Source organism: Ranitomeya imitator, chromosome 6 (assembly GCF_032444005.1).
Source record: "Ranitomeya imitator isolate aRanImi1 chromosome 6, aRanImi1.pri, whole genome shotgun sequence".
Classification (NCBI taxonomy): Eukaryota; Metazoa; Chordata; class Amphibia; order Anura; family Dendrobatidae; genus Ranitomeya; species Ranitomeya imitator.
Genome location: NC_091287.1, coordinates 75157082 through 75169158, shown reverse-complemented (window position 1 = coordinate 75169158; position 12077 = coordinate 75157082). Strand labels below are relative to the sequence as shown.

General features: G+C 39.5%; 1 protein-coding gene across 1 annotated transcript in view; it reads left to right on the top strand.

The window, feature by feature from the left end:
* LOC138641943 (sodium channel protein type 5 subunit alpha-like) overlaps positions 1–12077 on the top strand; it is a 476947-nt gene that overhangs the window by 436377 nt on the left and 28493 nt on the right. The window contains exons 23-24 of the mRNA XM_069729776.1: positions 6937–7212; positions 11235–11291. Of these exons, the coding sequence (XP_069585877.1) occupies positions 6937–7212; positions 11235–11291 (333 nt within the window). The remainder of the gene's footprint in view (positions 1–6936; positions 7213–11234; positions 11292–12077) is intronic.

Below are 12077 nucleotides of genomic sequence, written 5' to 3'. Positions count from 1 at the left end.
AGCCACGTAGTATATCGCCCAGCCACATAGTATATTGCCCAGTCACGTAGTATATTACCCAGCCACGTAGTATATTGCCCAGTTATGTACTATATTGCCCAGCTACGTAGTATATTGCCCAGTAACCTAGTATATTGCCCAGTGACATAGTATATTGCCCAGCCACGTAGTATATTGCCCAGTCACGTAGTATATTGCCCAGCCACATAGTATATTGCCCAGTAACGTAGTATATTGCCCAGTCATGTAGTATATTGCCCAGTAACGTAGTATATTGCCCAGCCATGTAGTATATTGCCCAGTAACGTAGTATATTGACCAGCCACGTAGTATATTGCCCAGCGACATAGTATATTGCCCAGTCACGTAGTATATTGCACAGCCCACGTAGTATAAAGCACAGCCCATGTGGTATATTGCACAGCCCATGTAGTATATTGCCCAGCCACGTAGTATATAGCAATGTTGGCATCATAACCCTGTTAAAAAAAAAGAATTAAAAAACAGTTATATACTCACCTTCCGGAGCCCCAGGATCCAAGCAAAGTGGTTACCGACGCTGAGTCCTCGCGCGCTCCGGTCTGAAGAATGCATTGCGAGACCGCTACATCATCATCTCGCGAGATCGCAGCATGGATCGGTTACTGGAGCATCGCGAGGGGAAAAAGCCTGTTGTGGATCCGAGGGGCCGACGGACGGTGGGCATATAACGATTTTTTATTTTTTTCATTATTTTTAACATTAAATCTTTTTTCTATTGGTGCCGCATAGGCAGCATCAATAGTAAAACATTGGTCACACAGGGTTAATAGCAGCGTTAACCGAGTGCATTACACCGCGGCATAGCGCGGTCGGTTAACACTGCCATTAACCCTGTGTGAGCGGTTTCCGGAGGGGAGTATGTAGGGGGCACTGACTGCGGGGAGGAAGGAGCGGCCATGTTGCTGCCGGACTGTGCCCGTCGCTAATTGGTCGTGGCTGTTTTGCCACGACCAATCAGCGACTTGGATTTCCATGATAGACAGAGGCCGCGACCAATGAATATCCGTGACAGACAGAAGGACAGACAGAAAGATGGAAGTGACCCTTAGATAATTATATAGTAGATATATATATATATATTCTTTACGTATTCTGCATGATTCCTTTTTAAGATGCATGCTAGTTCAGCATCCCCATTGTGCTCAGTATTTGTCAGTTTTTGCCTGTCTGATATACGGCTGTCTGCCATTAATTAGGAACTCTACTAGTAAATGAGCATCTGTTCATTCATTTCTAACCCAGCAATGTTTCATGTCTGTCTTTGTACAGGGATACATGTGACATAACCTGCATGTACCTACTATATTCTCCTTTTAACTCTTTCAGTGCAACAAATCCTTGGATAATTTATCAATTACAGAGAGTTTAGCAAATTTAAGTCAGATCCCTGACAGCCAACCAGTCACGTGAATAGGGCCAGATTATCAATTACTACTGAAAATATATAGAGGTCCTTGGATGTATATTCTAAAGGGAACAAGGACAGTTATTTTACTCCTTCCATTTATAAAATACAGGAGTCGTGTTCATCTCCTTCTTCTTGTCAAAATGCTTCTGTTTTGATTTTAGGGAATGGCTTATAATGACTTTTCCTCAATGTATTTGTAAAGTGGTTTCAGAGGGAGAAGTTCAGTAATATTTGATACAATAGCCTCAACATTTAGGATTCAAACATGGCTGAATCTTTGTTTTACTTTTGTTTTCCCTAGTGTTCCTATTTGTGGGGAGTTCGGGAAAGTTAGTTGAAGACAAAATGATTAACTATCTTATAAACATATCAAGCTAATGGGTAGTCGGAAATCGGTTATTCCAAAATCATTTGCTCCACATTTCTCAAAGATAGCCACGTAAAAGTTTGACTATCTTACTTACATGGACTTTAAGTGGAGCCGCAACTTTCCCGAATGACTAACTGTTTCTACCTGGGGACGCTGGACCCCCATTCTCTTAACTGGTCAGTCACCTGACACTAGCGTTGTGCAAATTTTTTGAAATTCGATTGGGGCAGATTCACTCAATTCAGGGGGCGGGGAATTTGATTCACATTGATGTCAATTCAATCTGCTGAAAATACATTTAAAAATGCTAATAGTCCCCCCCTCAGCCCTCCCTATACCTGTCCAGCCACTACTATCATCTGGTTAGCTCTTCTACCTACTATCGTTCTTCTTCTATCTTTTTTCTTCTCACTTCATTCCAATCAGCTATGTCTTACATTTGCCAGGCCTCACAACAACACATGGGTGAGATGCATATCAGTAAGTTGTGTCCTATCGCATCTCGGCAAGCGGGGTTGTCACACTCATGATTGGCTTGCATCGCATCCCATGTGATACTGTGGAACCTAGTGAATGAAGACCCGCCTGGAAAAGGCTGTTGGTCCAGAATGAAGATAGCAGACAGAAGATAACAGAAAAAGAGCTGATCAGATGATTGGCTGCAGAGAGACAGGTATGGGGAGGGCAGAGTAGAGTTGAGTTTAAAATTTTGTTTTAACTCATTCTCAGCCCTCCATAATCTAGCACAGTGTTCCCCAAGTCCGGTCCTCAAGAGCCACCAACAGGTCATGTTTTGAGGATTTCCTTAGTATTGCACAGGTCATTGAATGCTTGCCTGTCCAGGTGATGCAATTATCACCTGTGCAATACTAAGGAAATCCTGAAAACATGACCTGTTGGTGTCTCTTGAGGACCGGACTTGGTGAACACTGATGTAGCATCTGGCCATCAATTTGCTGGATGTCCCCGCAGTGAATCATAAGTAATTTGCATTCAGCTGAATCAATTTTTTTTTCAATTTAATGCAAATTTTGTTTGCACATCTCTACTCAGCGTCGATCCTGTAGATGACAAACCCTTTTTAGAATTAAGACAGCGCTGTGGTCAGTTGATAACCATGGGTCAGACTTCTAAAGGTTGCTGTCAGTCATACATTTTCCTTACAGATCCAATGTAATAAAGTCATACTGATAGTAGCACATTGTTCTATCGAATGTAGAGTGTATGTGCAAGAGCCCCATGCATGAGGTTAAACAACCCCTTCAAGCATTTTTGAGAATATTGCCGCTGTGCTGAGATCATTTGCCCCAGCAACGTATTGAAGATAAACAGATTTGGGTAAATTCCCCCTCTGATTTGTAGCCATACAGATCTTGCATACCTAACTTTGAAACTTGACTAATACCATCAATACAGATTACATTTTACCAAGGATAACCAATTGCAAAGCTTAATGTGGAATCGTTTGTCTTTTTTATGAATGTGTTTTTTTGCAGTGTCCACATATTAATGTAAACTCTAACTTGTCTAATGATTTATGAAATTAATGTCTAAATGGTTGAAGTTTGTAGTGCGACTTCTAATGTGGCTTTGATTTTCCTAATACTTTTGTTTCACCTTGTGTCTCTCAAACTGTGTTACTGGGCCTCACTGTTAGTAATTCTATATAGATATATGCGTTTGTTATATTTCTTATTATTCTCCTATTTATAGTTAAGGCTGGGACTCCATGATGAAATTAGGTCACTATAGAGAGTTTTGGTAAAGTTACAGCATTACTGTGACTTATCAATGTTTCCCTATGGTGGAAAATAGAAGAACAATTGTAACAAATTCTTGCCACCATCACTAGTCACATATTCCAAATGATAAGGTCTAGTACAGGACTGGCTAATGGTGTACCCAGTAAACGTCAAGTTTGAGAACTGCTGGTTTCAGTCCTGTCTTTATGTAATCATATGGAGATACATATTGCTCATGAACTGTTGAAAATGTTGACTTTTGTAAAGAAACATTATACTGGTCTCCATATAACTAATGTAATTAGCATGTTTCTTGATTTGCAGTGCAAACAATTCACAATCTACTCCTAGACATGTTGTGGCCATGGTTGCCGAATATCTCTTTTATCTTTAGCTCCATTTGTGGCAAATGACCTTCAAAAGTTTGCAAACTTAAATTAGAAGCATTATACGAGCTTCCCCGCTGCTAGAGCAAATCATCCGTAGCCATTATGTGGCCAAACATAAATTAATAATTTGTGTCATAGGTGGTCATGTAAATGGCTGAAAATGGAATATCGGGGAGCCTTCCCTGATTATCAAAGTATCTGAATAATTCAATCTCTGATAGACATTGGAAAATGAAAAAATCAGTTGATCGGTGGTCACAACATATTCTACTGAACAGCTTGTGAGATCATAGATTTTGTTTTTAATTGACAAAATATCTATATTGATTCATGCAATGGCCTGAAAATAATTTGTAAATGCATTTTTTGATGAAGAGACACTAATGCCTAAATATGGTGACGGTCAATGATCGTATTTATATCTTAACTTAAAATACTAAAAATCACATATCCTGGTTGTATGCCAGTTACGTGCTGTTGTCCCATATCATCGATGTCTTTCTGTTGATATAGAGATAAAGGGATTTTCCAGTTATCAATATTTATCATCTGTTACCTGTTATTTTATTTTTTTGTTACTCATCCAGTCTTAGTAGGCTTAGTGAGATTAATTATGGGAAAGGAAGCGCAAATACTTTGGACAAAATTAAATTCACTGTTTTTAACTAAAATGAGGTATTCCAGTTAAACGGGTCGTGTCACCATAAAGAATACATTTAACTTAGCAAAAAAGGTGGAAATAAATGGTTTTGTAATGTACAGTTATTAAAAATTATGCTCCATTCAAAAAATAACCAGTTTACATCTTCAAAAATTTGCTCCCTGTCTCTCCCTGGCGTTATTCCATTCCATCCTCCCAGTGGCCAATCAGCTGGCCGAGCATGCGCAGTTCCTCTTATCATAAGAGTCCCCCCATCTCTCCACCCCCAGTATGCACAACATATTCTCCCTGCGCTCACTGTCTGACCAGTGTGAGGTGCACGCAGGGAGCATGCGTTGTGCACACTTGGGGGTGGAAATTTGGGGGGAACCCTTATGATAACAGGAACTGTGCATTCTCGGCCAGCTGATTGGCCACTGGGAAGATGGAATGGAATAACGCCAGGGGGCACCAGGGAGCATACTTAAGCAGATGAAAGCTTTTTATTTTTTGAATGGAACATAATTTTTTAATAATTGAACTTACAAAATCATTTATTTCCACCTTTTCTGCTTAGTTAAATGCATTCTTTATGGTGGCACAACCCCTTTAACTAGAATACCCAATTTCAGGTAAAAACATTGAATTTAATTTTTTCCAAAGTTTTTGTGCTTCCCTTACCATAATTAACCTCTTTGCCATTGTCGTGCCCCTCTACATTTATGATAAGCTTCATAGTTTTTAAGGTTGAAGGTAGACTTAAGCTCATCGAGTGCAACCTATAGTCTAACATCGAATAACTTAGGAGGGAAGGAGGGAGGGGAAGTGTAGAAAGCTCACCACGTTGCCAATTTCAAGTCCATATGTCAGCCGGGATCCATCCTGAGGGTGCCGCACCCATTGGTGATCACAAGCAAAGGAAGAAAAGAGAAAAGGGAAATCCACCGGCACGTCCAACAGGATAATAAAAGTTACTATTTATTAGAAAAAACTTTAAAACATGATAACAAATGAAACCTCAGAAACCTGACGCGTTTCTGGTGTATACAACACCCTTATTCATAGGACAACTGTCCTATTCTCCTGTTGGAAGTGCCGGTGGATTTCCCTTTTCTCTTTTCTATAGCCTAACATGTTGATCCAGATGAGTGACATGACTAAGCAGTTTCAAAATTCTCTCGCTTTAACCCAGGGAGAGGCTAAAGCTATGTGCACACGTTGTGAATTCTCTGCGGATCCGCAGCGTTTTTTGAGGTGCAAAAACGCTGCAGATCCGCAATTGATTTACAGTACAATGTAAATCCATAAGAAAAAAAATGCTGTGCACACCTTGCGGAAAATCCGCTGCGGAAACGCTGCGGTTTAAAAGAAGTAGCATGTCACTTATTTTTGTGAATCTGCAGCGTTTTTGTACCCATTCCATTATAGAAAACCGCAGGGGTAAAAAACGCAGCAAATCCGCAAGAAAACCGCAGCAAAAACGCACAAAAAACGCTGCGGAACCACACAAAAAAAGGGACAAATTCGCAAGTGCGTTTTCTGCCAGGAGAGCACCAAATACATGCATTTAAGTAAGCAAATAGTTTCTCAGAGGTGGACCACCATCTCCATACAAGCAGAGACGAGAGGTAAGTGTGCCATGAACACAGGGAACCCCTATCTTTTACGGTATGTGATATTTAGTAATAATGTTCCTATATAAGGCATTCGTGTCTCTTCACATCTATGATTAGGTGGATATGGTGATGGAGCTTTTTCAAACATCATTGATAATAATTGAGTATTTGCAGCAGACTTATGCATGTATCAGATTTATCTACAAATCCAAAAGTAATAGCCATTCAATCGTTTTATAAAATGTGGCAGAACAGGAAGTTGGCTTTGGGCTTCCACTATTTTTAACCCCAGAAATTAGCTATTATTACCTGAGAAACTGCTCATCGTCACTGAAGATCATCATTAAAATACCTTACATTTTACTTAGTGTTGTTTTCACCTGGCAGTGACTCCAGGGTAAATTGCAAGAATTTAGTTATACCTTTTGTCTCCTGCAAATATCAGTTCTGTTTCCTAAAATAATTCTTTACAACTCACAAAGTGAGCCTATGTAGTGCAATGCTTGATTTTATTGAAGCAGCATTTTTGTTCCATAGTTTTGCCGTTTGTCTAATACATTTATAAAGGCCATAATAATTCATATTGTCATTCTCCTATATTCCCAGTGCCTAAAAGTAAGACATCCCCATCTTGCCTAATATAAAATCAAGCCGACTGGTCCATGCATTTTTTATTGTTTCTTTTGTTCCTTTGTAATAATTACTAATTCTATTTCATTCCGCTTTAAGGTCGTAGTGAACGCCTTGATTGGGGCTATCCCATCCATCATGAATGTTCTGCTGGTGTGTCTCATATTCTGGCTAATTTTTAGCATCATGGGAGTGAATTTATTTGCTGGAAAATTTGGAAAATGCGTTTACACCGAGAACAAGACTGAGCTTGACGTGTCTATTGTAGACAATAAGACAATGTGTGAAATGATGAACATGACAGAAGCCTACTGGACAAAAGTCAAAGTCAACTTTGATAATGTTGGTGCGGGTTACCTGGCCCTGCTTCAAGTGGTAAGTATTATGCCATGTATTTTTTCTCCATTGAAGTAATTTTAATTAATTAGGCATGGGAGACATAGAAAATATGAAAGAAAATGAGAACTGACATCTGGTTGGCCACTAACTCGCCCTATTTTCATACAACTGCTCAATGTTTCATCTCTTCACAATTCCCCCTTAAACGGGTGTTTCACTAATATAATATTAATAACCTATCCATAGGTCATCACTATGAGATCAATGAAAGTCTGACACTGGGCACGACCACCGATCAGCTGTACTCAGCTCTGTCGGTGACTGGATGTAAACAGTTGCAGAACGGCACAGCTGGGTTAACTGTTGTAGTGGCCTCTGCTGGTTACTGTGACTCCTAAGAATAAGCAGTCAATACTAGTCTACAAGTCTTTTAAAGGGATTGTTCACTATTTAAACAACACCTTCTCAATCCTTATGTTTCCACCCAGTAAAGTAATTACACTTATACTCACTTCCGATGACGGCGCCGTTTCAGCAATGTCGGCACCGGTTATCCAAGGACTCACGTAACATTATGTCACGCTATCACTGAGGCAGCTGCATCTATCACTGCCTCCAGATGTTAATTATATCCGTAGCAGAGAGTGCTCTCAGCGCTGATTGGCCACAGGGATCGTGTGACATAACAATGTCATGTAATCCATGGGAGAGCCAGCGCCAGAATGCTGGAATGGCAATGGAGGTGAGTATGAGTGTTATTATATTACTGAGGGGGAAACATAGAGAGGTTTTCTGAGTAGAGGACAACCCATTTAAAAATCTTTTAATATTGACTGCCTATTCTTAGGAACTGTAGTACCCAGCAGGGACCACTAAAACAATGAACCTAGCTGTGCAATTCCGCTCTGCAACTGTTTACATTCAACCAACTCTGAGAACAGATTATTTAGATTATTTTGACTGTAATTATTAGCATTTTACAGTTTACAGTGAATTTTGATGTCTCTGTTTCCGAATTATCATCACAATGATTTGTTACGGTTTCCCAATGCGTCCTTAAAAAATATTCTCTGTCCGTGATTTTTTGATTAGCTGTCCTGAAAAAATAAGAAGTTTAGTTGGCACCCCTGACCTATATACCTGGCTTCATGGTGCATAAATACATAAAACCAAATTATTATTTACAAATATCAAGATGTGATAGATTATATCATGTACAGGGGGAAACATATATAACTTCCAAGCCTCAAACTGTCAGGCTTAAGTATCTAATAAAGTCTGTCTGGCGTGGCAAATTCACCCTAAATCAATAACTCCTTTTTATTGTACCAGTTTATTTCAAGAAGAAGAGACGATAAACATATATTTTTTACAAGTCAATCTATTACTCGACGTTTAATTCTTTCTTTTTGTGTGACTAAACCAGTCACCCAGTTTAATTCCCTTTCTGCAGAAAGCCGTAGGTGGAATTACATTAGACTTCCAGGGAACAGTTTTATTTGTTCTGTACTCAATCAGAAAATTGGTTTATGGTAAAAAATCATCGGTGATTGGAAAAGTAGCCGTGAAGAATAAGAAAATTAAAGATCGTAGTCTATAAATTTCCTGATTCTAGTTGATTGGAGAAGTGGAAAATGCATTTTTCCAGGTGTGACCTACTCAAGCAGAGCAGAAGTTTCTGTGTGTTGGTCCACTACGGGGCTATAAATCCCATCATTAATTCCACCGGAGCACATCACGAATGCAGGGAGAAATGTAAAAGGACAACGTAACACATTATGGTCATGAGGAATTTCCAAGCCTGTGTTTTTTAGTTACTTAAAGGGTTTGTCCAGAAAAAAATTGTTTTTGTATTTAAAAAATTGAAATAAATCAACCTTACTGATACACATTTCCTATCTGCACTAATATTTTAATGTCAAGCTACTTCTGATAGACCAAGAAGCTACACTTCCGCCCCTGTTCTGACACTGGCAGAGTACGTCCCTTACCTTCCCGCGTTATATCATGTGCTATAAGGACTCACCCATCTAGTAATCGGACCCTGATACGTAGCCCCCTTCCCTGTCATGGCTGATGTAGAGACTGCCTGTGAAGGAACACCAGCACATTAGTGGAGCTCATTGGACCATGAGAGGTCGTCTAAAATTAAGAAATTGGTGAAGATTTAATATTTAAAGCAGATTTGTCGCCAGATTTCTGAATATGAGCGGCATGCATTAGTAAACAGATCTCGTGGAACTGTTTAGGCTGGAGGACTTAGTTTAGATAATCATGTCATGATGGCTTTCCAAATCCAGATATTAAAATGAGCATCTAGAAACTGAGAGCCCACAAAAGCAAGTGTTATCAGTCCCCACCCACTCAGCCTAAAAGCTACAGGTTGTACTGAGCAGTCTGAGATCTCGGCGGCATCAGGGAGGAGGGACACTGAGGAACTGACGATAGGATTGGGTGTGCGCAGATTAAGGTAAAACTTTCTAAATGGATTATTGTAGTTATCAAGTAAGTACGTCAGATCTAAGAAATCTATTAAATTATGTGTGCAGTATATATTTTGAAATCTGATGACATGTAGCCATTCATGTATTTTTCTGACAGATTTTTAAGAACAGCAGACAATCCCTTTAAACTAAAGTACACTTGGTCTGCTTTGACGGGCTATTTAATGACCATACACACATAATGCATTTCTGTAGACAAACATGATCATTCTGTGTGCATAGCATATAAAGTTTGGCAGCACAATATTGGTTTACACAGGATGATGTGCTGCCGAGATAATTGATTTTTAAGCAGGTTTACAAACAAGTGTTCTGCTCGTCCATCCCGTTGATTGCCAGCACTTTTTTGAGACAGAGCTGTTCACAAGCACATTAAATAGTTGTCAGCCTAACAATCGATGGCTGACAGCTATATGCCCCCTATACATAAGAACGATTGGTTCGGGTGGGCACTCCCGTGTGCTCTATTATCAGGTAGCTTATCTCCACGCCGAACAAATGGATCAACCATTAAGCTTTCAATGGTCGGTTCCTACTCTGACCTGACATCATCTGTAGGCAGAGAGGTTGGAGGTCCCCATAAACATTAGATGGTGGGCTATTCCTGCCAAAATCGCCATTAAGGAAACTGCAAATATACGCATTGAAATCATAAAAACCTTAAAATATATCCCCATTTGAAGCTAGTTTTTGGGTTGTGTTATTTTTTCTTCAGCTTTTGATGTTTTTTTTATTATAGTAAAAGATGTTAATAATCACCAAAATGTTTGCAAAACTGCAACAATTACTCCAAAACGGCATACACGAATACAGGCTGTGACCATAGAAGAAGTTATACATTTTGCGTTGCTTATTTGCTCATTTTTACAGCTATTTTTATGAGTATAACAAATTTATTAAGGTTGTGGAGAGAATTCCTCTTTATATTCTTTGCATATGTTTTTATTATATTAATGAAACTCAAGTCTGGTTTGTGACAATTTTCCGTCATTACCCGTTACTCAATATTCATTTTTGCACCCTCCGTATTCTGTGTTCTGGTGCTCAGCAGTGATGTAGGAATGTTCTGTGCATCTCGGATTTTGTGTTCGGTGCTGAGCCCATGCCAGTCATGACATAGCGCCCTAGAAATGCATCATTTACATAGACCCAGAAACGGTGCTAATGACTGCAATATGCCGTGTGCTGACATGGTGATACTTCGCTGGCGTTCTGACAACATGTTTTATTTCCTTATTGTTCTGTGTTTCTCCCTTGTGGCGGGACACAGCTGTTTCCTCTTGAAAACAGAATAGGAGGCTTTGTACACACTTTTTTTTTTTTTGCGAAAGACCTGACCACCATTGTAAACAGAATATGAAATGGTAATGTAAAGAGGTTTTGTGATGTGAGCCCTGACGTTGGGTCAGAAAATATGTTCAGTGTGCAGACAATATCCATTATTGTGAAGGGTAGAATATACAGTCGTCAGATGTAGCACAAAACAATTAAAGTGGAAACATACAGGTTTTCAATAAAACCCATCTTGGACTAAATTCTCTTTTCTTGTTTTAGGCAACATTTAAAGGGTGGATGGATATCATGTATGCCGCCGTTGACTCACGCCCAATGGTCAGTCTGCTGGTATTGGTTTTATTAGTAATTGTGCAATTTAGTGAATTTCTCAAGTTTTTTTTTTTAAAAAAAGGGGAATCTGTCAGCAGTTGTTTGCTGTTTAGTCTAAAAGAAGCACGATGTAGGGGCAGAGACCCTGATTTTAGCGTTGTTACGTACTAGGCTGCTTGTTTTAGTTTCAATAAAATCAGTGTTTTATCATCAGGAGATTATTACTAGCCGGACTAGTTGTCTCGTGTCATGTAGTCCTCCTGCTCTGTGTAACCCCGCCGACACCCCTGATTGGCAGATTTCTGTTTATGCACAGTCTACACAGAAAGGAACCAATCAGTGGTGTGGGCGGGGTTATACAGAGCTCAGCATTCAGAGAACTGCTAGATCTATAGCAGATAAAAATGTGATTTTATCAAAACAACACCAAGCAGACTAGTAAGTGACATATTGCTGGAATCAGGGTCTCAGTCCCTACAACATGCTGTTTTCAAATTACATAACAAAAACATGGTGACAGACTTCCTTTAAAAAATTGTTTTATAAATGATGTGGCATGTTTCTGGTAATATTGTTACATTGTATATGTTATATCTTTGTATCTCTGCATAGCACCAGTGAATTGTGTCTGAAGCCATGTGATTTGGGTCTCACACAATCATGTGTATGAGGCATGCACACTTATCTTTCAGTTAGTTATTTTTGTTATTAGTCACGCGCACCTTGCTGTGGCACACGGATTCCATGTAGTGTCTCGACTCACGATGCAGGAGAGAGGGGCGCCCGAGCTAT